At 40.4% G+C, this 26,814-nt stretch overlaps 3 protein-coding genes across 11 annotated transcripts in view; all 3 read left to right on the plus strand.

Annotated features, from left to right (window-relative positions):
- Nucleotides 1-12,932, plus strand: part of cadps2 (Ca++-dependent secretion activator 2) — a 200,163-nt gene extending 187,231 nt beyond the window's left edge. For all 8 annotated transcript variants that reach the window (XM_051382486.1, XM_051382489.1, XM_051382485.1 and 5 more), the window contains 3 exons: nucleotides 169-276; nucleotides 6,806-6,910; nucleotides 9,279-12,932. In XM_051382486.1, the coding sequence (XP_051238446.1) occupies nucleotides 169-276; nucleotides 6,806-6,910; nucleotides 9,279-9,449 (384 nt within the window). In that variant the 3' untranslated portion in view covers nucleotides 9,450-12,932. The remainder of the gene's footprint in view (nucleotides 1-168; nucleotides 277-6,805; nucleotides 6,911-9,278) is intronic.
- Nucleotides 12,933-17,052: 4,120 nt separating this feature from the next.
- On the plus strand, nucleotides 17,053-24,583 carry fezf1 (FEZ family zinc finger 1). The gene is made up of 4 exons (XM_051382510.1): nucleotides 17,053-18,287; nucleotides 19,512-19,646; nucleotides 20,587-20,719; nucleotides 21,924-24,583. Exons 1-4 carry the CDS (start codon nucleotides 17,472-17,474, stop codon nucleotides 22,157-22,159), a joined length of 1,320 nt encoding a protein of 439 aa, XP_051238470.1. The 5' UTR covers nucleotides 17,053-17,471; the 3' UTR covers nucleotides 22,160-24,583.
- Nucleotides 24,584-26,489: 1,906 nt separating this feature from the next.
- The window catches only part of aass (aminoadipate-semialdehyde synthase), a 28,587-nt gene continuing 28,262 nt past the window's right edge, over nucleotides 26,490-26,814 (plus strand). For both annotated transcript variants that reach the window (XM_051382495.1, XM_051382496.1), the window contains exon 1: nucleotides 26,490-26,644. The gene's annotated coding sequence lies outside the window, so the exon portion shown is untranslated. The remainder of the gene's footprint in view (nucleotides 26,645-26,814) is intronic.

The raw sequence follows: 26,814 nt of genomic DNA on the forward strand, positions 1-26,814 counted from the left end.
GAACAGCATGGATGGAGTGAATTGTGCCCCATGAATACCAACCATGTTCACATCTTCAACGCCAGCTTCAACAAACTACTTGCAGTGAATATGTGACATTGTTCTCCATATTCAGTCTCTTCCCTCTTGGAGTTGTCTTCAGGACTGTCTGTGTCCCCTCTCCTGCAGAAACCAGGGATGGATCTGGCCGACACTTACATCACCTTCGTACGGCAGAACCAGGACATCCTCCGAGACCGTGTTAACGATGAGCTGTACATCGAGAAGGTGTTTGATGTGAGTGCTGTTTCTCCTTTTAAAAGAGAATTCCAGTTTATTATGGATATGTTTTTGGTAGCGTGTGTGTGTGGGTGTCTGTCCACAGCTAGTCTCACATACTAATGGACCGATCACTCTCATATTTTCAGTGCAGATTTATGACCGTATGCTCAAGAACTTCTCATTCCAGTGATTCATAATGTTTGAAAAACTTTAAAAAAAACAGATTTTATTGACTGGTCAGTTTTATACAGACTGCTGACTACTCTGAACAGTAGGGGGCGCAAACAGCTGCTTGGCTAAAAACAAGGCTTACCTAGTCTGTTGCTGGACACATTTTGGTCTTTGTTGTGGCTTGAAAACTGACATCCATAGAAAAGTTTGGTACTATCTTGAACTGGAGCATCTGCAGATTAATTTCACTCCTGATGTTATGATTCACTAGAGATGAATAAATCCCGCCGCCATCTTGACTGTGCTAGCTGTCTTCACTTCATGACTTATAGGTCTAATAAACAATATGATTATTAAACAGAACCACCACTAGTCTACCTATGTCCCTCCCACCCCAAAAAATAATAGATTAAGAAGCACTCTTCTCTCTTGATGAAAGTAACACCAGTGAATGTCAACCAATGAGATTATGGTTAGACAAGAGCATATCAACCAACCAATTGACCGAACGACCAGAAGGTGTCAGTCATAATAAATAACAATGTTTAAATTTGGCCTTTATTCCAGTTTGTTTCCTTGTTGAGTTTATACAGTTAGGCGAACCCAGAACACTCGTTTACAATACCATTACCCTATTCTCTACATATTAAAGAAAACTGACTATACTATGTAAAAGTATTGCTGTTGTATTGCAGTAGGTGCTTCAACATCTGTTTCCTTGCAGAGATCTGCGCTCTACTGAGTGCACTCTTCTATTGGCAACATGGGTCTTATTGTTGTAGTTTCTTATCAGTAATAACAACATTGTATAAATGAGATATTATTTTATGAAATATTCCGAACTGAGCTGTTTGTTACAAAAAGTAAAGGTTAATGAATGGAAATGGTTGCGGTCATGGCTGTACGTTTCCCTTCCATCAGAAAACTTGTATACTTTTTTTATGCACTATGAAAAAGTGTCACCAGTTCTGTGGAACGTTTTCAGTCAACTTTCAAGTCTACAGAGTGTGCTCGATACTTAAAGGATAGATTTGGGTGGAGTATCACTTCAAGTAGAATATGTAACACACTCACTGTCTTCTGCAAAAATGATTGTATGAATGATTTAAATGTAAACGTATGTAATCTACCCGGTGCAGGTATCCACATAAAACACTCTGAGAAGACTTAGTTGCCTCATTTCAACCCTGAATGTAAATTGTTTTTAAGTGCCAGTGATTTAGGAGAATCTATTGATTTTCATTAGTGTATTAGTAAGTGAGCAGGTCCTCTTCCATGGAGTCCACCATGTAGAACTGCCATGTTTCTACAGTAGGCCAGACCAAACGCTGGCTTTAGATAGGGCCTTTTGCGGTTTTCACGAGTTTCACAGCCTGCATGCTTGGTTGAGATGTGGGGGTTTCGGTTGGTTGCAGTCTGCACCGTCACTGCAAGATGAGGCTAAAATCTAAACACTAGACCTCTTAAAGCATGACATAATTAAAAAAGCGACAGTCAGACCTTGTACGATGTTAAAAGCATCTAAAAAACATGATGGACATATGACATTTCTGTTTGTTTCATGTATAAATGTGAGGAAGGTCACAGTCTCCTCATCGCTCCACACAGATCTGATGTTTTTGTCAGATTTTTATGTTTGGTCAAAATTTCGCTCAGTTTTTTTCTACATAAATTGAACAGTTGGAAATGCGCTTCATTTAGAAATTTTACAATAAGTCTTTATTGTATGTGATCTTTTCATAAGATCCACAGTAAATTCTTGTTTGAAAGCACGGTGGGCTAATACAAATCTTTACAAATCGAGCTCACAGTCAGTTGTTTATATTGTTGGTGTGAGGTTTGATTCTCCAGTTTCAGAGCAGCAGCAGGTCGCTTTGAGGCTGAAAACACAGACTGCTTCTGTTGACCTGTTTATCACTTAGGAAACACCGAGAGCTGTCGGCTCGCTCTGCAGGAGTTGCAAACACCCCTCCACACCTCCACCCATCCATCCATTCCTCCATCCCACGCTGACCGTTTTCTTCACCGACCGCCCCCCTCCAGGATTCAGATTTATAAGAATATTTTAGCGCCGACATGCCCAACACGCCTCAGTTCGCCGCCGTGAGTCAATGCAGCGGACATGGTGGCTCAGACCTTCGTACACATTAGCAGCACGAAGCAGAGCGATAGATTTCTGCCACCTGCTGCCTCCTCTGAGGGTTGCGCGTATTGTGGCTGAGGCTGTGCTGATCTGTGTGTGTGTGTGTGTGTGTGTGTGTGTGTGTGTGTGTGTTGTTAAAAGAGTGCGCGTGGGGGGTTGAGGAGAATGAGTCTAATGGAGCTCAGAAGCGCCCAGTCATGCACCAAGGAGGAGGTGACGACGGGGTCTCAAAGTGTCTCCGTTCAGCCCTTCAACATGCATCACACACACACGGACACACACCAACATACACTGGGTGTGTAACAAAGAAAGTAAACCCTGTGTTCATACAGCAGCATCAGGCCTCTTGCCAGGAGCATTATGGGTATGCAATTGTCTTGTTTATGTGCATCTGAGCGAATCGATGTCAAATTCAGGCGCCTTTTCTTTAAACAGAAGGTTTGTTGACACTGATGGATGTAAAGAAGAAAAAGAGATTTGTTAAAGCAAGCGATGTGATGAGACGCAGGGCGAAGGTGTGGGGCATCAGCTCGCAGCCGCAAACCTGTCCACAAATTTTTGTTCTGCGTGTGCATGCTCACATGTGCTTTCCGTCTATTTGTCTACAAGTGCTCACCAGGGAACCTCTTTGTGTGGATGAGGAGTGTAATACATGCCCTCACACACATGCACACACAGCGCCATCCTCTTCACATTAGTAGCCAAATCACCTTGATGAAGCAGCTGACAAAGATTGCTTTAAAAAAAAAAAAAGAAAGAAACTCTAATTTAACCTCGGATTCAATTCAGTTTTTCTCATTGCAGTTTTGTTTACATTGAGGAATGTTTTATAAAGACAATAATATAGCACATCATTGCACAAGAAATGACAGAATTTCATCCTGGTATTCCTTTTGAGAAAATAAAGTTTTCTGAGCTCAAAGAGGAAACACACTAAGGTTAAAGGACAAAACACATTATTTTAGTTTAAGTACAGTGCATCATTTTTTCTGTTTCCGTCTATATTCAAGAATTTTGTGTGAATGAAGCAGATCGGTACTACAATCAAGGAAATGACCCCTAATGAAAGCACAAATACAAATAAAGAAAAGAGATTTTGGGACTTGATATTTAAAGTAACTTTTAATTTGAACAAAATTACTGGCAAAACCAGAATGTGTGTCAAATGTTGAAATTACATAATTACTGTGACACCATCAGGGAAGTACCCTCCATTCATCACGTTGATATTGTATCTGACAAGACTAATGCAGACCCACAGTGCTGTGCAGGCCATCCTCCTTCCCCCCCCCCACATATTCCCTCCATCTGTTTTCACTCTCGTCCTCTAATCAGCTCAATTAAGGAGCGTCTTCGTACTCAATTTCCACGTCAGTTAACGCGGCTCGCGAGGCGACCGTCAGGCAGCTGATTAGCCGCTCTGAAGAAACTCGCCTCCCTCAGTCTCAAATAAACGTTTCACTAAGCGGGGGGAGAGAGGGAGGAAGTCATCACAGGAGCTGCACATATCATCCAGTAATTTCAACAACCTCCAGCAGCTGTTAACACAGCAAGCTGATTAACATACAGCTCGAATTCCTGCATAAGAATATTTAGCGTGGAGAGTGAAAGGGGGAGACAATAATGAAGGAGGGAGGAAGGATGAGGAAAAAGAACAATAACATAGCCAGAATGGCTCCAACAGAATAATACATGTCACACAGCACATAAGGCAAGTTTATTTTTCTATCGGAGTTCACTTTAAAGGGTGATCCAAAGTGCTTTTTATAATGCATTCAAAACATAAAACTGTGCATTAAAACTGTGAGCAAACAAACAAAATAATCATATACTTCATCACAGTATTTTATTGGAAAGTAGTGTTAATGGTCCTTTACAGTAGTCTAGTCTATTAGATATGTTTAAACAGAGCACAAAGCACGTTTTAAACAAGGTATGATTACTGAGTGAATGGAAAGACACGAGTGGATGCAGATTTGCTCTGTGGCACAACTTTCATTGAAGATGAAGCACAGATTGTAAATGTCTCAAACTTGAGCTCATCCACCTCATCAGTGTGTACAGAGAGGAGACCCCACCTTCAAGTGACGCCATATGGCCTGTGTGTGTTCCACTTCAGCATTTCCAAAAAAAAGATTGAAGAGATTTCATAAGACTTTTGGAAAATACACAAATCCCATGAAACTTTGAGATGGAACACTGAGAGCAGAGGTCAACATGAGTAAATTTAGATGTTAAATGTTTTGGTCCATATTACACCACACAGTGCAGAATGGTGTCTGCCCTGGTCTTGTGAGCTACAATTACCGCAAGTTTATTTACATCGTGTCTCCGCCCCCCTTTTGGCTCAGCTGTCAATCAAACACCAACCCACCCACTCCAAGGCTTAAGGTGCGTTAGATTTTACTTCAAAGACACTGAGTTTGTGACCGTCGGGTGACTTTTCAGATCATAAGGTAAGACTTTTTCCGAGAGCACACATTCTGTGTTTATTCTCTCTGAACAGAAAAGAAATATAATCAGGACCCGTGATTAAACTTGAATCCTCATTTGTAAGTTAAAACTAGTCGACACTTAACAAGTTGGATTGGGTAAAAAAACTGCTTTATTACTTTGACATTATTACAAGGAGCCAGTGTGAAGGGGGTCAGAGGTTGTTCCCACAATAGATGGAATAAAATATTTGCGTGACCCCAGAATGATCACAGACGTGTTTTGGCTTTTGTCAAGTGTATGAAATACCCTTTGGACTGTTTTTCTCTCTTAAATTGGAAGGTAATTACAGTTCTTGTCAGTGTGAAATTAAGTCTGCCAGCGGCTCTTAAAGCAGATCTGAATATTACGGGTCATTACTGTGTCAGAGCAATTTTCCCTAGCATTCTTGTTTGACTGGTAACTGAATAAAGCCCCCAATGTGTGCATTTTACCAGCTGAGTGTTGAATATTGCTGTAAGTGAGGATCGCTCCTCTAGTGAGAAAAGGTGCATTTGATTTCCCTGCAGCTGTGGCCTGGTGGTTGAAGGTGTGAAGGAAGAGCGTTTAATGAAAATTACAAAGACAGAATCAGATTTTTTTTTTTTTCTTCTTCTTTGAAGGTCAAAGCAGAGCTGTGAACTCTTCCCTTGGTGTGCAGCATTCAGGAGTTTTCCAGTAAATTGGTGCCTTTGAATAAGTAAATGTTTTACCCTCTTTGAGTTTTGCCATTTTGATGCCGCACATCTTTTGACCTTGTGTTATAGTGTCGTCTGTGTGACTGAAGCGAGGCATTTCAGAGGCTGTTAGCAAGCAAACGGCGATCATCTGAACTCCTCTGAATCCGAGCACAGAGGAATGACAAGCAGAAACTGTCCTTGCGCAGAGAGCAGCTGCATCGGCATTAACATAATGTCATTTTTATTTGTGTGCTTTCTGAGGATATTCCAGCCTGTGGAAGAGGGAAAAAAACAACAACAACTCAGCACTGGGTCTGAAGATGCTCCTCAGGGTTCTGGTCTTGGTTTTCTGACTTGAAAAACATCTTAATGTTGCTTTCAGGAGGATGAATGAAGCTGCTTTCAGCTGGGTTGTGGTGGTCTGAGGTCACATCTTCCATACTAGAAAAGTGTTTTTCACTCTGTATGATTCAATAGGCCACGTTTTATCATTTTTAGTGCTACACTTTAAAGTGTAAGTTTGTATCTTTGAGATTTTGGCTTAATTCCTATCATAGTGAAACACGTCATTAATAATCAGTTGCTTCCACAGCTGAGCGTTGAAACCAAAGCTTAAGCATGTTAGACAGTAATTCCTCTAATGTCCAATAGATGTATTGACATGAATAGGAAAATAACAACTTCTCTCTACAAATACAAGTTCAAAAGTGTTTTTGTGAGTGTTTATGGCCTCAGTAGATCACTTCACTTCTCCCATCTTTCCAATTTAAGAATTATTTTACCTTTACAGGGCCATTTAGTTAAAGGAAAGCCAGGAAGGGAAATGTTTATCACAACTTGGGGTTTATTTTCATAGCTTGGGTCATTTGTTCTCTATCAGTCACCATTGTACTTGTGATCTGGGAACACAGTGACATCCCCAAAAAAGGCCAGTGGCTCAAGAAACACAAGCAGTCAGACAAACCAACAGTTTATCCGTATTATCTTAACAACAACTGACTGTTTGGGCAATCATTTTACAGTTTTCACTTCCAAATAAGTCTGTCTATTCTTTTTTGTTTGTTTTTGTTATTTACAGCAATGGTACACCGGCTCCACGAAGGCTGTGTGTGTTTGGCTGACAGACAGACTGGACCTGCAGCTCCACATGTACCAGCTGAAAACACTCATCAAGATTGTGAAGGTAAACAAATGTAACAACATTACGAGAGACCAGGGTGCTGAATAAACAAAGCCTTTAAGGCGGATTAAACAGGGATTTTCCAGTTATCATAGAATTTAGCCATGACTCTGTTTCATGAAAGCAGCAACACGTATGTTACCATGGAGATTTAGTCTGTGTTAGCCTGCTCCAGACCAGGCTAACAGCCAGGCTTGATTAATCCTGGTGCCTTACCTGTTCAGTCAGCAGTCACTCCGACCGTTATGTTCTTATGTATGTATTTATCTTCTATTTGTTATTAAAACACTACAGGTTCATATCACCATTACTATTTTAACATGAAAATAGCAGAGGTAGGTCTACATATTGCCATCCAGTTAAGTGTTATTATTTGAACACTTTGAAACTATTTATGGGATATTGTTACTGTTGTGTTTATGAAGACTATATGACTTCAAAAGACACGCACGTGGTCAGTTCCAACCGACTTTCTTCATTTCAAAAATCTAATTTGTTTATTCAGCACACTCAAAAAATGTTCCAAACATTGAAGAATGTATTTCATAAAGCATCAAAAAGAAAAATCCATTCATACCACAGAAAGTGCTCAAATAGTGGTTGAAAGACTGGATCTCAACAGTTGCCAACATTTACTGACTATCCACCCACATTACCTGCACCCAAATAGCAAGTAGTGTGGTGGACTGCTGTTCATATTCATATTGTCCTATTTTAATTCTAGCATTGTGGATTAGTGGTTATAATGAATCTCCATTGTAAATTACCTGAGTTAACTTCCACAGCTACTTTTCAGACCGTGAACAATTTGTGAAAATATACATTTAGGCTACTCACACACGTTTCCGGATTTTCCCACTCTGGGACCCGTTTCCAAAAAATACTGTTTTCACACCCCTAAAACGCCGTATCCGTGTGGACGCGAGGCCAATACGATAAAGTATTTATTCGGATTCGAGAAAAACGTATTCATGAGGACAGGCCCCTAGTCGCACCTCCTCAGTCTGGCTCGGCCTGTGTGAACGTATAAAGCCAGGGTGTACTCACTAAACTAGCTCAAGCCTCGCTTTATCAGTTATCCTGGATTTCTTCATTCTGCTTTAATGATATAGGTGGTTATCAACTCAATAAGTCATCCCCTGTTTTCCCAGTGTAGCCATGAGCGTGTTCACATGAAAGGGCTGGTGTTTGCAGCATGTGACCAGTTGCGAACGTGGACAAATCTACTGGCAGGAGAGCAGCATATTTTACAAATGAAGAGCAAACTATAATACTAGACAAAGAAATACGAAGAAGTTAATCCAGCTACGGAGCAACACAGTTGCAGGGACGACCGCTGGCAACAAATGGCAGACTGTATCATTAGCACACAAGGAGGTCTGTAATACATTTGTGAATTCCATTAAATGAATGTGTTCCTTACATGTATTCTTATGGCGTGTATGACAATGACAACGGGGGGTGTGGCCCGGCTGTAAGAGACTCTCTTGATCCTCATACTGGGCTCCACGGGATCTTCTACAAATGGTGATGCCATTTTCCAAGAGAATTCATTTGTCAGTAGGCAGTGCTTTTAATCATCAATCTGTAATCTCCAACATAATGCTCCAACATCCAACATGCTCCAGAGCAGGGAAAGTGTGCAGCAGCAGTTAACCACCATCGTAAACCTAAAAACCCAGGGTTAAATCTGAAGGTACCACGCTAACCCCAAATCCTTGTCACACAGCCGTCTGAACTTCTGTCAAAAGCAAACTACAAATAAGTGTTCTGATTCCAGAAAAAGGACTGTGTTTGTCATTCTGAGTGAGGGGTTGCTTCATTTTTCAATTCAAATGCTCCTTTTCTGTGCTGTTTGAAAAGAGCTGCAGTGAATGAGCCTGAGACTGGCTAAACAGCATTTTAAAAAGCATCTCAAATTGTAGCTTATTCATGTAAAAACAGTCAGAAGTGACACTGAAGGAAAACAAGAAAAAGTAAAGACAAACCAAACCTTGGTGAAGTGTCCTTGAAAGCAGCAACAGCAGCGGTGTGAAGAGGCGGCGAGACACGAAAGAGAAAACTGCTCAACTGTGCGCTGCTGCTCACTGCTTTTGTCTTACCATTGTTTGCTAATGTACAGAGACGTGCGAGTTTAACTTGAAAGCAACGAGACAAGGAATTATAATGGCTTCTGACTGAAGGTAAAAACCCCTCAGATGCCTCAGTCTGCCTTTCCAGTCCGACACATAAAAGACTCGTCCTTGAGCTTCAATCTGCACGCTTTTGTCCGAACAGCAGCCGCCTCCTACCGTTCACTGCATTCCTAAGATGCTCTCTGTTTTTCTCTCTCTTCTCTTTTTACCTATCTCCACCCCTCCCACCTCAACAGAAGACCTACCGTGACTTCAGGCTGCAGGGCGTCCTGGATGGCACGCTGAACAACAAGAGCTACGAGACCATCTACAACCGGCTTACAGTGGAGGAAGCCACAGCGGCTGTCAAAGCGGGAGACGGCCTGCAGGGTATCAGCATGAGAGACAGCGATGAGGAGGACGATTAAACACACACATTTCATACTTTCACACACTGTGTTACTGCTTGATTATCATCCTCTCTTACAGATCAGGACCTTATATTACAGTTAATGATATGCGTCCTCTATAGTGAACTCTACTGAAACTACAGTAACAAATGTAATATTATAATAAGGCCCTGAAAATGAAAAAGAAACATCAAAACAAAATGTCATGCTAACTTTAGCTAGCTGTTCTCCACTGAACTCCACTTCATTCAGTCTAAATCAATATAAACTAAAACTAATCAGAAATGTATATCTGGCCGCTGAGCAAAACACTTGCTGTGTGATTAACTGCAGGGATAGGTAATGTTAGATAGCGAGCCAACCCCTTTTAGCTCACTCATCATCTCCTGATGGAAAATATAAACAAAAACATATCTGACACTGTAGGTGACTAATATAATTTCATCATAATGTACACAAAGGGATACCTGTCACCTGGTATCAGGACAAGTCACACTCACAATAGATTAGCTAGCAGACCATGTTGTTAATGCATGTTCTCTGTTCAACACTTACAACCGCAGTAAACCTCTTTAAAGGTGCAGTGTCCAAGTTTAGGAGGATCTATTGGTAAAAATGGAATATAATATGCATAACTTTGTTATCATTAGTATACAATCACCTGCATATAGGAACCATTGTGTTTTTGTGACCTCAGAAGGAGCCATTTTATACCATTTTATCCTTTCGCACTTGGAAGGGGAGGGTGAAGCGAGGGGGTTTCAATCTGCAACTACACTGCTAGATGCCACTAAACCCTACAGGAAAACGATAGAAAGAAGAAATGGTTATCAGGCACAATGTGCTTCTTAACAGCAAAGCAAGCTACACTAATGTTAGCTAGTAAGTTATTTTCTAATAAAGTTTGCTTCACTCAGTCACACTCAAGAACAAAAATTTGAAATCTGAACTCTTTAAAAAGGTAAAAATTTGATAAAGATACATCGTGACCAGACCTGAATTAAAGTTATACCCCTGATTTGAATTTAACGTTACGTAAGCTGGCTGACGTTAATTTAATAGCTATCATATTTCTAAATAACAGGACACATTCATTCAGACAGCTGTTGTTAGGTGATGATGGACACATTTAGAACAGTTACAGTCATAATAGATAATGGAGTCCAGCAGTTACATAGCTTTCTTGGCCTACCATAAAAATAACTCCACAGAAATTCTGCATCAGCTTTTTGATTTAAATACAAATTTATCATGAGGAGAACTAAATAAAGAAATCTTCACAAATTAAAGGATAGGGCTGGCATTGTTGTATATTTTTCTTTAACAAATCCAAAGAAAAGACCAAAACCAACAATGTTGTTGTCAATTTCTCAATACTTTCCAACTTCTCTACCCTGTGTGATTCATCATGGAGGTGAAAAGGTGAACCCTTTTTATGCTTTACAGCCACATACCTTATTTTCTCTTTAGACTGAAAACTTTGATGCTCAAAAAAATCTTTTGAAAAAAACTACAACGTCATGCTTCACACTGTTTCTCTCCGACTCCTCCGTGCAGAGTGCAGTTGCACATGTGCAGTAGAGGTAACATATCATGCATTATGACTGAATGTCCTGATCAGGTAAGGATGAATGCTCAGGTAGTGACACCCTCCGCCCCCTGAGCGCTGCTGTTCATACGTGTTGAAACGTACGTACATGAGTGAGAATGTACGATAGTGTCAAGGTGAGGCAAGGCATCTGAAGGACACTCTGGATGGTGCTGAGACAAACGTGGTCCTCCCTCTCTCACCTGCAGGACAGGAAGCCCCGCCCTCCACATGCAGCCATACTCTACTCTCTGATGTCACTTTGTACAGTAGAGCTCAGCGATCACCACCAGTGCAGCTCCTTCCTGTTTGGTTTTCATCCAGTTATAGCTTATTGTTGAAAGCGTGAAAGGCTCCGGCAGCTCAGAAACCCCAGCGTCGGAGTGACCTTGCCACAATTTATGGCATTTTACTGAAAGCAACAGCAGCTAAATTAACTAACGAGATTTCTTTTTATTTGACAGGAGGCTTGGAATTGTAAGGGTTTATTTGACTGTTTTAATCAAAGTTACATCAGCATGACTGCCTGAACAATATCACCATTCTTTTCACTGGAATAGTGGGAAAATCTGCATAACACAACTTACAATGCCAACGTTTCTGCACTAGTGTGTCTTTTATGTAGTGAAACAGAAAGTAAAGTCGGGGTGGTATATAGATTTAAGCAAGTGTTTTAGTTGCCTAAGAGTACCCAGACCTTAAAGGATTATTATGGTTTTTATCACCGTTTGGATCTTTGTTCATAGATAGACAATAATATTTTTACTGTTCCCCTTCATTTTCCGTTTGTCTGACTGCCCGTGCTTTTTGGACTATTGCACTTCCAATAACTTTGAATGTTATTGTAAATTGACGGTCGATAGACCCAATTTGTAATAAACAAGGAGTATCATTTACCTTGAGCTTAACCACACGTTCCACAATAATCTTTCTGTAACACAAAATAAGTATTGAACATTAGCGTTTCATGCTCAGAAGCTTTGTCACAAAATCAAGGGTTTTCTGGAGCCGTCTGTCAAGGTTTTTTGTGGCAATAGTTTTGAACTTTCAGAACAAAAAACCAAATGACTTTATAGCTTCATGTTTGATGTTCAGTGTCTCTGCAGTAGAACTCTTATAACTCCAAGCTAATAAAACGTTGCTGCTGTAGTTTCTGAATCTGAACCTTTGGTAGCTCAAAATGTCAGATCGGTGGCCTCAGGTGGAAGAAAAGATGCAAATACACAAAATATTTCTACTCTGGTTGTCCACTGTAAAATGAAATATCACTAAAACAGGTTTCTGGGTTCTGTGAAACAGATCTACACAAAAGTTTCATTACTCGAAGGTCTTAAAAAGTGCTGAAACGGCATCCGAACTCTCTGATTGGAGAATAATTGTTCAGAATCATGACTACATGTCGATGTAGTTGTAGATCTGCTGTCATCTCTGTTCATTGTGATAGTTACTGTTGTGAAGAATAATATTGAGCTGTAGAGTGATATGGTCTTACTGCCTGATGTGCATCATATCCAACATCGATCAAAGTCTTAGAAATGTGCCAACAAACTGGAAAAGTTTGGACTTTTTTTCAACATGAACTTCTTCAGAGAATGTGGATCTGTTTTAATCTGATTGATGTGTTTAATCTGATCAACTGTGAGCAGACAAAGCATCTCATCTTTGCTGTGCGTTCACTGCTGTCTGTTTGCGTGTTGTCGTTGACAATATTCAGTGTAAGCCTCTGATGGACTGTGTGCAACAACCTGCTGTTTGTTTTAACTGTCCGATCCAGTTTGTGTCAGTGCAGTTCAAAGGACAAAAACTAAAGGACAAAAATCTATATGAAGAAGTATATTTATATTGTCTTATTGTGCACCTGTTTTGTTCAGGTGTCTTATCTAAGTGTCACTATTAAAAGTGTTTTTAAAGCACCTGTGTTTTCACCTCGTGGGTTATTATTTTCTTATTAAAAGATGAGCTTCTTGGCATCAGCCACCAACACAGCTACTGGTGCTCTAACCATGTTCTCCTATTTAGCATTTAAACAGCGCATCCTTTTCCCCCCTACACAAAGCAGCAACATAAAGAAAAGTTTTCCCAGTTTGGTGTGGAGGAACTTGACTGGGCTACACAGAGCCCTGACCCCAACCCCATCAACACTTTGTGGATGAACTGGAACACCTACTGTGAGTCAGACCTGATCCCCCAACATCTGGTGGAAAGCCTGAAACCTGAAGAGTGGAGGCTGCAGCAGAAAATGAATGCCATGGTTTTGGAATGACACTGGGCTTAACTTAAATACACAGAACCAGGTGAACATACTGTATAAGAAAAAAATGTGTCAGCAATTTGTTTCTAAGTCAAGTTGTCCAAACTTCCTTCAAACTCACAGAACTTTATTTTACTGTGAAGATCATAAAATTCCCAGTTGTTACAAAATAAGTACGGCTGAAATTTGTGTAAATGTGAATAAAACAGAATATTTCCATCTGAAGGAACGGTGCAACCTTAGAGGGCCTTAAGGCCAAACGCATTACACATTCTTTTTATTATTATTATTTAATAAGAATAATATGGCCATAATGCATCTAAAGGTTCTACAACATTAAAATTGACTTCCAGCAAAGACACCAATAAATAAAGAGAGCAGAAGTATCAAATTCAAATGTACAAGGTAATTTGAAAAAATACGTGTTATTAATAACCAGCATCCGATTTCCTCATTTTCCACCTTGATATTATGAACAGCAAGATATTGTTTATCAATTCAAATAAAGAACTGACAGCGTTCCCACAGGCCTGGAAAACCTGGAAAAATAGCGGGTAATTTCCCATGGAAACACCTGGAAATTGATTAAAATGATCAAATGGAAACTGGAAAGTGTTTTAATGAGTTTAAGCCTCATTACTCAGAGGGCCTGTGTGCAACCTGGGTGCATATTGAGTTTGACAGTGGGCAGTTGGTAGGAGGGCTGTGCGCTATGACGGTTTACGCAGCAGGACGCACTCGAGGCAACAGCGTCAGTTTATTTTCCGAAGCCAGAGAAACTCAATAGACCACCGACCCGTACTGGACACTGCATCAGGAGCCCTGCGTCCTTAAAATACTGGAGTTCAGTGTGTCAGTAGGCGGGGAATGATATGACTGTCTGTGAGCTAGTGCTGTATAAACTCCTGTAAAAGTCAACTGCAGTCCGCCCTGCTGGGAGATTCTGTTTTTATTACAGAAGTCAATAAAAATAAAAGATGAGGAACCACAAATATCTGAATGGGTTTATACGCTCACATTAATACACAGGCTGATAATGAGCACTGAACGGGATGAAATCAAAGGAGTCAGGAGTTAATATCACTGTCACAAAATGAAAGAATTAGGTGTGAATAATTCATAAAACTGGTTGTGCCTGTAGACAAAAACAGGGCAGATTATCATTGACTGTGTTACAGATACTAATAATAATATTTAGCACTTCCTATGATTAACATACAACTCATATTTACATATTTATTTTTTGCATAATTGCTTCTTTCCTCACAGAACATACAACTCGCTCCTTAATTATATTGAACACAACACATTCCACTCATTCTATTTATTTCTTCCATAGCTGCACTTACTGTAGGCCTGTTTATGGCTCATATTGTACATAGCATCCCCTCACACTGTACGTTACCCTATACAGAGGGTCATTCTGTTTTTTTTAATTTTATTTACATGTTGCTACTACTTGCACTTTGTAGTAAACTGCATTTCGGATAATGCATAATACACATAATACATGATAAAACATAGGATTATTATAATAATAATAATAATTATAGTTATTATTATTATTATTATTATTATTATTATATTAGTAGTAGTAGTAGTAGTAGTAGTAGTATAACACTTTGATGTCCTTAAGCATTAATAACAAGTAATATACAAACATTTGATAAATGCTTTCTGACATTATAATTCAGTTGTAAGCAGCTAAAGAACATTATTTGTGTTTACCAATGTACAATATGTGTTAATAATTGTAACTTCTGTAATATTTTGTATTATTTCAGCTGTGTTTTACCATATTGTCATTCACTATTTGTTTATCAGAATCAGAAATACTTTAATACTTTAATACAATACAATTTTATTTTAAGCCTCCAACTCTGCTGCTCTCAGAGTTATATGAATCAACACTATTATCTGCTTACATTATATTTCGTTATAAATCGTTTATTATTGCTTAGAAATGCTAAACAAGAGGGTTTTAAAACAAGAGAGTATTTCCATTAATATTATTATTGTTATAAAACAAAAAGTTTCAAAAACATAAAATATGACAAGGCCAAAACAATGCATAATAAAAATAAAAACATAACATGGAGCAGATAAATAATAAAATGCAGTAAACAAACATTAACGGAATAAAATGAAATGGGACAGGCCGGACAGCACAGGAGCGGGGTGCAGTCTATTACACAATATTACTGACTGGTCTATAGTAAAGTGTGCGACTTGTAATAGTAGGCCTAATGATTTTTACAGCCTTGTACTAATAATGTGATTTTGTTTTCTTTGCGACCTTAAATATCCAACAACCCTTAAAAACACTGGAAATCCCACACTTCATTAAAACTATAAGGCTTCGTTATTCGTTCATTCCCCACAGGTTCTGAGTGGCATCACTTTACAGTTTGTAAAAATAATATATATAGTATAATAAATATTACCATTTCCACATATGAGATTGTTTCTATATGTATTATTTCTTCTCATTATTCAGCTCTTTGAGTTTTTGAGCCTTTGTGAGTGGCTGAGGACGTGAATGATCCGATTTTCATGTTGAAGATAAAAACCTTCCTTTTCTCTGCGGCTGTCTTTGACTTCTTCCTCACAGCGAATCAATTATTTAATGTCACGACTCAGGAAACAAAAGGATTGGACTCAGGCAAAGGAGGAAGTGGTTTATTAGATGGAAATAGCTTACTGGCAGGGACAGGTACAGGCAGGCATGTAGACAGATTATGGGCGGAGTAAACCAGGTGAGAGTGGAAACGGGGGGGGGTTATTGAAGGGCAGGAGGCAGTGGCTGGGTCAGAGGGCATCTGCTGCACAGGAAGAGAATGGCAATGACCGAAGGAGTGGGAATGTGGCTGGAGGAAGGGGAGAGAGGCAGAATGTGATCATTATCCAAAGAAATGTTCCAACTAATCAAACACTGTCTGACTGTAAAACGCTTTCTGTAAAACTTTTTGCAGCGCTCACAAAGTTCTTCCAAATAAAACCATGAACATATTTTGTGTAATGCACCAATAAAAGAACATCAGCGTGAGTCCACCAACACAAACAGATCATATGTCTTTGCTGTGCTGCGGTATGTATTTGCTGAGTGTGTTCGTGTCGCTCTTCAGGCCCTCAGCGGTCACTTTTATTTATCTCCATATTTTCTTCAAACCCTAAAAGGCTAAATCAGCATCAAACCCACTCCCTTTCCGCTTTCATCCCTGACAAGATGAAGGTATTGTTGTACACTGTCAGTCTCATTGATTCATCCAGTGGAATTTGCGTTTCTGCTCGCTGAGTTTTTTTTTTTTTTCTTCCTTTTTTTTTTTACAGCGTGCTCTCTGTGCGTAAAAGAGCCGTTTGCATTCGATAGAAATACAGGACGCAGTGAGAGGAGAGCGCAGGTTATTTCTCATGTTGCTTCTTTAGCAGACATCTATCAGAGTCTAGCTAGAAGAGTGTTTTCTGCCGCGCGTGGATTTTGGCATCCAAAAATCTGCTGCGTAAAAGAAAAGGGAAAAAAAGCGCTCGAGTCAAAGTTTGTGATTCTAAGACCCAAAGCCCACCCAAGCTGAGATCGATGACACGAAATCCATTTTCTGTTCAATACCTCGATCCGTTTCCTGTCTCAAGTTCACCCACATGACAGCTCTGTGTCCTCTCTGAGGCGTGCGTAAAAGGGCTGGGTTTCAGGAGCCAAGGATGCGTCCAAATCTGATGTAAAACTCTGACAGCTCCTGACCCCGCGGCCGCTGCGCGTCTGGTGTACTGCGATTAGAAGAAAGAAAGTGATGTCACGCGAAGCCACAAGGGGACCTGGGATTTACCAAATACCTTCCAGTTGAGCAGGAGTCCTGCCAAGTAAGGGACAACCTCCTCCTCCTCTCTTCCTCCTCTTCCAGCGGCGACAAGTGCAGACAATCGACGGAGGAGAATTGAACAAATTATCTACCTTTCCGCTCTCCTTCCTGGACGGTAACGATCGACGAGGTCTCGGCTCTCTGCACGCCGTTATCGAGCGAGCTGCGGCCGCCCTGATTGTTGTCAATAACAGAGAGAACAGCGCCGGCGATTAGGAGGGGGGGTTCCCCGGCAGATGATGCCCTTTCCTGCGGGCCGGTGAGGAGCAGCACCGACCTCCGGCTTCCCTCCAGCAGCTTGTTGTTGTTGTTGTTGTTGTTGCGGCGCGGTTGATGTGGAGGTGATGGACGGTCCTCTCCGCCGCCCAGCGGGGATCCTCGGCTCCCCCTCGGCTTCTGGGAGCCAGCCCGCGGGCTCCGACATGCTCACCTCCGGCAGCAGCAGCAAGCCTCTCGCTTTCTCCATCGACCGGATTATGGCCAGGACGCCCGAGCCCAAGTCGATACCGCTTCCCAGCTGGTTCCAGTCCGCTCCCGTGGGGAAACCCGACGCCTGTCCGTCCTCGCTGCATTGTATGATCCCGCTGGTCCCACTCGGGTACGAGCCGGGCCACCGGCTCAGCGTCACCGGGCTGGATCCGGGCCACTTCGACGCTTCTTCTCTCGCCGCTCCCGCAGACTTTTTGGGCTTTGGGTTGAACTATAAGAACCAGCAGGAGGACTCCGCTGTGAGCCAAAGCACCGGCCAGTACAAACTCTTCAGACCCCGCGTGGTGAACCAGTCCTCCTTCCCCACCATGGGCACCGTGTGCTACCTGAACTGCAGCGGGGACAGCGGTGCGTGTCCCCCGCCGGCCGGCCTGGTCAACCTGCACCCGATGGCCTCCTACCTGCTCACCGCCCGGCACAAAGCCTTCATGGCGGAGAAAAGCAAGCCGGGCCTGCAGCAGGCCGGAGAGCGGTACCCGGTGTCCGGCGTGCAGGCCTTCAAGGAGCTGTCTCAGAGCCAGATCCAGCACTACATGAAGGAGCGGGACCAAATCCTAACCGACAAGATCTTCAAGGGCTCCGCGGCGGCGGCGGCGGCGGCAGCGGCTCGGCTCAGCGGGTCCTGTCCCGGCAACAAGCCCAAAGTTTTCACCTGCGAGGTCTGCGGCAAGGTGAGAGTCCTGGACGGAACATTCATTAGATTACATGCGAGGAAACTAAACCACAGGAACTCCCCCAAACCTGCAGTGTGATTCATTTGTTAATTAAACAATCGATTGCGAGGCTTTAATTCCTGATTCTTTTTCTTTCTTTTTTAAATTCTGGATGGATTTGAAAAAATAAAATAAAATCCGATCTACTCAGGCTGTTTGGGGAAAATATTTCTTACAATAAATAGAAATAAACTCCAGAAAAGTAGACTATTAGATTTGATCAGGGTGATAGATTATTAGGTAGTGACTTTAATTCCCTCTCATTTAGAGGTAGGCTATAGCTATTAAATATGCTCTAACTTTGTAACATGTTTGTTTCATAAAGAAACTAAATTACGACAGGATTACAAACGAACTACTGTTTTAATTTAAGTTTATTAACATTTTTATGTTTGCTGACTAAATATAGAAACAAAACTGTATTTATTTAGACTTTCTTTCAGGGTAAATTCAGATTGTTTCCTCTTTGATTTCATTTTGGCCCCTTTTCCAGAACATGTGATTTTCCAAAATTAGCATTTTTATCTATCATAACCAGAAAAGTATCATTTAGTCATTAAATTGTTTGTTTTTATTTTTTTCTTCGTCGCGCTTTGTTTTGTTTTGTTTACCCGTGCTGTGTACGGTCTGATCCTCTTTTAAACCGGATACTGAGCTCCACATGAGATGCTGGATGTGCAAAGGTTTCTCTCACCGTGTCAGTATGTTTACCGTGAACCCGCAGACAGAGGAGAACAGAAAATGAATGAAACCTCATTAATTCCTCTGTTAAATCAAGATTAGTTACTTATTAAAAAAGCCAAATATTCTTAAGGATGACATGTGCTGTTTAGGAATGTTTGTTTCTTTGTAACGCGGGTTTATGTCGTTATTATTGTGTTTTAAACGGTCCATTACATTTACTTCAAGTCCATTAAATTACCCCTGAGAGATTACCTTTAATTGCCTTTAATTACACTCAATCTGATAATTAAAGGGCACGCGATCCTTTTTTTTACTGTCTTTTTGGCTTTAATGGAAAGAATCCACGAGCCACTTGATAAATCCTTAAACCAGGACAGGAGGGGGTTAAATGTAGCCTATAGTATTATTATTATTATTATTATTATTATTATTGTTATTATTATTATTATTATTATTATTAAATATTATTTAACATACATTTTACATTTTCTCTTCCAGGTGTTTAACGCGCACTACAACCTGACTCGCCACATGCCCGTGCACACCGGCGCGCGACCTTTCGTGTGTAAAGTTTGCGGGAAAGGATTCCGACAGGCGAGCACACTGTGCCGACACAAAATCATCCACACTCAGGTAGGACGGGGGGTCATAATTCAGTCCGTGTTTTTGGATTGTTTTTGTTTGTTTTTTTGTTCTTTACTTTGAATTTAAATTATTATTATCAGTGTTTTAAAATCAGTCGTACTGGCACGAGACAAGTTAATTAATAAAAGTAATAAAAAAATAGCCTAGGCCAATTTATTTCCCCCGGATATCTGTGACGCATCAAAACCCTGATAACAAAATAAAATGTGGTCCTCCTTACAGGCCTGTTGTTAACAGAGCGCATTCATAACTTTGAAGAACACCTGTCAGTCACTTTTAAAGCGACAGCAGGTACCAATCATATACATTTATCTGTATTTTTATTTGTGGGCGGGACTTTTAAAATACATTTAAAGACCAAACCCACTTTAAGGTTTAAAGATAAATCTATGTGTCCTCATTAATCCTGTAATCCATTTAGTAAAAGTATCCCTTTATTATAAAGAGGAAGATGGTGATTTCACAGACGCATTCAAGTCCAACTGAAATTTCAACATTTTGTGTAAATAAATAGAAATGATAATGACAGCTATTGAACGGTTTTCCTTTTTCCTGAGACGGTGCTGGTGGAGACAGCTGTTTGTTGTGTTTGAGCTCCTCCTGTGGCATCACTGTGACACTCCATCCATACAGAAATATCTCTACAGTATTCTCAGACTAATGTTCCCACTGAAAATGTGCAGAACGTGAGCCATATTCAAATCCTGAAGCGAACAAATGAAAAATAAAAAACAAATCCTGTGTAATACCCTAACGGAGTGAGGTCAAACGGGCATTAAAGTATCGACCTGCTTCACTGTGGATCCTCTCGTGGTGCATCACAGAAACATTCCTAATTTAAATTATATTAATGATAATACTCAGTAATATTATTTCATTTTTTTCCACCGTGATGGGCTCATTTTATTTCTTTTTTTTATGTTTCCAGGAAAAACCGCACAAGTGTAACCAGTGCGGGAAAGCCTTCAACCGCAGCTCCACCCTCAACACGCACACACGCATCCACGCGGGATACAAACCGTTCGTGTGCGAGTTTTGCGGGAAAGGATTTCATCAGAAAGGTGAGGATGACCTGCCCAAAGAGTCCCTATTTAATCCTTTAGTAAAAGAACCGGAGCTCAAAATGACAAACTGATCACAGTCGCTGCTTTTCAATTTGAAGGATCATAATCTTCAATCAATAATAATAGTAAAAATAATAATAATAATAATAATAATAATAATAATAATAATAATAATAATAATAATAATAACAATAATGAAATATTTGTGTAGTTATTGTATTCTTGTAATAGGCCAATGTAAAATTCAGCACATCTACCGGAACACTTGAATTACATCGATAACAGAACAGGACTACGCAGAACTACCGAAGTAAAAGTATTAGCATTAGAAATATTACAGAATATTAGTGTCTACTTCAACAGTAGAAGTACTCATGATGCATAACAGCCCATCTCTGAGTACTATGTGTTTTATTATTATGTTTTATCATTTTAATGTTGCTGTAAAAGTGGAGCTAATTTTACATTTCTGGGCAGCTTGATTGCTCATAAAATGGAAGCCAGTAAAGTACCAGAACTTTAACACTGAGTAAATGTATTAGTTTCTTTCCAGCACTGAGGCCATTTTCAGTGCCTCATTAATAAGACACTGCTCATAGATCATCAGGAGAGTTGGAAGCACAGTTTGGAGGCCAATTCAGATATGTTGTTGGACTAAATATCTTTAAATTTGACTCTCAGGCAAAGTGTCCTCAAATCATTTTTTTCAAGATACTAATTTTTATTTTCAATATAGTACTTTTGTTCCCTTAAATTACTGAATTAGTCACCTTTATTCAGTAAATTGTCCTGTCAGATTACTCCATTTGGCCCCCCTGCATCTCCCTTCTGCAGAAAAGTTAAAACAACATTTTTATGAACTGAATTCTGCTATTTATCTATTTAAGTTTTCTAAGCAAAATCAAGGCTGTTCCCACCACTGAAGACACTGAGGTCTGTGTTTGATGATTTCAACAGCCATAATTTTAATTGTCAAATCTAGCAGTAAAAATGTCAACTTCAGAATCGTAACATTTCAGGCTTTTCTTTAGATTTATACCTATTTTATTGTTACATAAATAATCCAACGGAACAACCAAAGCCAAAAAGTTTCATAAGTATTTATTATTTTGCTTTGAAAGTGAACAAACTGTGAAAGTACAAAGTTTTTTCTTGTTTTTTCTTGTGCTCATCTGACACCCCGTCCTCTGTCTCCGAGCAGGAAACTACAAGAACCACAAGCTGACGCACAGCGGGGAGAAGCAGTTCAAGTGTTCCATCTGCAGCAAGGCGTTCCACCAGGTGTATAACCTCACCTTCCACATGCACACGCACAATGACAAGAAGCCCTTCACCTGCCCCACCTGCGGCAAGGGCTTCTGCAGGAACTTTGATCTGAAGAAACACATCAGGAAGCTGCATGACCCGGCAGGCCCGCAGTCGCCACCGCAGGCCTGAACATTGCCTCTGTACCCGTCATCCCAATTCACCAAAAAAATACATCAGGTCCGCCGTGACCTCCCCCGTCAGGCCTGGAACTAAACTTACAGAATATGCCAGATGTACGGATGCACCCTGTAGGTGTTAGGGATTTTTTTTTCATAAATTAGGAACTTGTGCCCTCGCTTGACCAATTTTTGTATTTTGTTACCCCGAATTAGTAACTCAGAAACCTCCTGACTTAATTAATTTCTTTTAATCAATAATTAATTAGAATTTACTTCAAATCACTAAATCCTGCATTCAGATATCTTCATATGGCCACTTTTGTCTTTCCTGTACAGCCATGAAATATCTTTAATTTGGACTCTTTTGAGACCTTAAAAATAATGGTCTAAATCAAAGCAGCAGAGGCCAAGACTGGATTCTGTCTTTGGATTAGAATCTCCCAGCCTTGTAAACACCTGCATTTTTCAAACTCCACATGTCCAGTTTGTAACGCAAATTTTGTCTCAGACAAAAGTTGACAATCATGATCAATCATGAAGAAATATGGTGAACCTCATTTCCAAAATCTGGGCAGTGGCCTGGCTGAAAAGGGACACATTTTTGCATTAAATTATGAAATCCAACAGTATTTTGTCACATTATGATGAAATGTGATCTCTATTTACTAAAGTTTGGGGTCAGTAAAACTTATGTAAAACATTTTTGATGAGGTTAGTGTATGTTTTAAAGAAAGGGTCATTTCTTAAATACAAATGCCTACAAATAACAGACATTTTTCATTTGTACAAATTTCTCTGATGCGCCGCCCTAAATGTCACCCAGAAGAAACACACAAGGAAACCCTGTCCTTGACTCCTCCAGTCACCTCTCAGGCCTGTTGACCCCCAGCCTCACCTAACCCCCCGAACTTGACCCTGAAAAAGCCATCAGGACACTTCCTAACCCCTCCAGGACCCACAGTGGCAGTGGCTCAGACCTAATATGACCAAAACCTTGACCCCTGACCTCTGAACCCTCTGGCCCTGACACAGGCCTGGAAACTGGCGGGAGAAAAGCTTGCGACTAGCCACGATGCTTCTGTTGCTCTCAGCTCATGCTGGACTGAGGAGACTGTACAGAGGACACACTGAACTTTAACTTTCCTGCCCTGATTATTAGTTGATTATTACGGTGGCTAATTATTATATCATTAGTCATCAGTGATTATTAGTTTTCATTATTTTTCAGTTGCATCTCAGGATGTGAGATTGATGAACCCTAATACCAGAGATGCTGCAAAAAAAGGAGGTGAAAAAACCCCGAAACAACACAGATCAAGTCATATTTGACCCCATTTTATTGTCAAAAACAGGATTTACTGCCATACCAACAAATGTATTGGTATTTTTTATGATGTCAACAAATCCATGAAAAAACAACGATGATTTGATCCCACTAACAAGTACTGTGTGTATCAAACCCTGATATATCTTATTCCTCTGTGTGATAGAGCTCCAGTGTTGTCCAACAACTACTGAAAGCCACACTGTTGTAAATAGTCCCCAACAAATTCCATATTTCCTCCTGTTTGAGTAACGTTGGATAAAAGCTACAGTGAGGAGTTGTTGAAAGTACTGAAAGAAGGACTGACACATTATTGTTTTTCATCTTTTTATTGGATTTGTTGACAAAAATGCAGAATAACACCAGACTTATAGTTGTCATCACATGACCCCGATATGGAACTTGGGTCACATGATAGCAGGTGTTTGTTCTGTACTGACTCGAGACTGTTTGGATGTGCTTACGTCCACACAACGGTGAAGAATGTCTGACCTTCATTACAACTTGGGTTTTATCATCGGTGATTACATTTTACTCACAGAGCTGAGATCTGAGGACACAGTGACATCGCTAAAAAGATGTCTGCAAACACGAGCAAACGATGTTGTGTGTACACAGTTTTCCTCTTCAATTCAGGATTTTTACCCAAATTGTCACTTTTAGTACAACGTTATTATTAATGATAGAAATGATGGTCAAAGCTATGAAAATAAGGCCCAAGTTGTAATAAACCAGAACGTTACCACTATAAGACTGACTATTCTTCTACACGGTTGATGTGATCTGGATATAAACACCCTCAAATTAAAGCTGACAGTAACAAATTCAACTTCTGTTTCAAGTAAAAAAACTAAAAAAAAACTGTCGGGCTGTACTCAGATTCTCACCTCTGCATCTCTGGTCCTGACTGGCGGAGGAAGACGAGCTGAGGCCTTTCAGTCAGTTGTTATTTTTGATTTCAATCTCAGGATTATTGTAAAAAGAAGTGTTTTATGATATTTATTTTAAATTCTACCACTGTTATAAAAGATTCTTGTCAAGGTGAAGGTTCATTTCTTTCGGCCTCATGCTGCAGACGCTTAACAAGGAAAATAAATGATATCAACTGTGTGTGATCACTTCCTCTAAACATTATTTCACTATGAATATTAAACAAAATATGCTGACTGCATATTAGCTTAACAAAAGTAAAAACATAACAAAATAAAGAGAATATTCATACGCTGGAGACTGAAGAGTTTGGATTCATCATCAGCATAAAAAGGCTGCAGTACAAATGTAGACTACATTTAAAAACTATACTTCATAAATACAGACATACTGAAGTCATTGCTTTAAAACACACACACACACACACACACACACACACACACACACACTCTAAAGTAACAACATGTAAGTAAATACACACAGAGCAGGCGAGCTCAGCAAGGCTTCACTTCATGGTTCTGAAGTTGAATTCATGGCTATAATATATGGTCGAACACACACTTTAATAGAGGTATATATGATGGGTGGGTGTCACTCAGCTCTTCATCAGCTCTTCATCAGCTCTTCCTCACACTTCAGCCTGTTGCTTCGGTCATCACAGTGCGACGGGCTGAGCAGGAGGCCGCTCCTCAGCTCTGGATGCTGATTGGTGGAGAGACTTCAGCTTGCAGATCCTGCAGAGACAGCGCGTGCTCTGAAGACGCTCTACGGAGGAACGCCGCACGTCCGGGTAGCGAGCGTTTTTAGTCTGTGGGCAGCTTGTACGGGCGGTCACATCCACGTAGCACCGCCCCGCCTGGGAGTTCATCAAAATATCCTGAACTTTCTTTCTCTTGAGTAAAAGTAAATCCAGACATGCGTGTGTTTTTTCTAAACTATTGCTCCGAAAATGCGCGTTTGTACTGTACTGAACCGTCCACACGGGGTGCGCTGTACACAAAAACAAAGGGACCCTTGTGTTGGCTCTACGGAGCCCTTGGTTTCAGACAGTCATCCTCACACAGAGGGAGCACACAGGTACATTTACACCATCGATGTGTTTGATCCCTCAGGCAGCAGGGACAACTATCCAGCATTAAACCGGAAATGTTGTGGTTTGACCTTCAAAATAAAATACAAACGTGTACAATTGAGACTAGTTTGACCATGTATCAGGACTGTCTGTACTGTACATTGGTAAAGGGGCTGCACTTTGTTGTGCTTTCAGCAGTCTCTACTACTGTTTTAATCGTCTCCTTATTAAAAATACTGATATATTTTGCAGTTGATATTCTTACATTTTAGGTCTAATTTGTTGTGAGTAATATGTAGCACCGGGTTAAAATCAGTTTTCCATATTTGTCTTTTTCTTTGCTATGTTTGCACATTACGGAGGACAACTCATTTTCTACAATGTTTTATATCTGAAACTATTGTCGGTCTAATTCAGCTTTTTGTCAAAGGAAATTTAGTTTTGCATGACCTAATTTTATTTTCTAGCTGTGTTTATATGAATCAAAGCAACCGTATTATTTTCATAACCAAGAGATATTCAAGTTTATTATGAACTGCTCTCTGGTTCATAATAAACTTGAACACACAAGCCATAAGAAAGCCAATGCTATCTTTTTGTACAGCACCTGGGAAGTTTATTTTCTGTCTGTGAGAAACAGAGAAGATGTTCTTTCCCAAGAACTATATCTTATTTAGCCGGAACCTCCTTTCTGCGTTAGTTTATTTTATTACGATAGGAGGGACAGAGAGTTTATTTTCTCAAAAACAGCTTTATCCTTATCTGTATTCAAGGACAATGTCCTCTGTGGTAGACGGTTTAAGTGACAATGTTTTCATGTCTCTAACACAGACTGTATAATAAATAGTGGATGGAGCTGGTTTGTGAAATGAGGCCAATGCGGAAGCAAAAAGAAGCCCAGTTGCATGTAATGTAATAAAAAACAGTTTCGTAGTGAGTGTCAATCACTAGTTTCGAGTCTTCTTCCATACAGCATGATGTTCATTTTGTCCTCTTCAGAGTAAAGATTTATTTTGAAATTCTGCCCGGAACCGGAACAGTTGAACCTGTAGCATGAACTGGAGTTGTGTGGACTTGCGGCTGCTCTCACCCCGGCTCACCTCTGAGTGACTCCGGATTTGTCGGTGAACGGTTTCGCCACATTTCCTCGTGAGGAGCCGGTCAGAAAGGTGAGTGCTTCACGTGCAGTTGATTATCGAGACTTTAATGAATGCGCGAGACTAATACGACTGAGCAGATCCCGGAACTCATGTGTTTGCTTTGTAGGTTAAAACAACCCAGAAGCTCCATTAATGTGTGTGTGTGTGTGTGTGTGTGTGTGTGTGTGTGTGTGTGTGTG

Source organism: Dicentrarchus labrax, unplaced genomic scaffold (genome assembly GCF_905237075.1).
Source record: "Dicentrarchus labrax unplaced genomic scaffold, dlabrax2021, whole genome shotgun sequence".
In the NCBI taxonomy this organism is placed as follows: Eukaryota; Metazoa; Chordata; class Actinopteri; family Moronidae; genus Dicentrarchus; species Dicentrarchus labrax.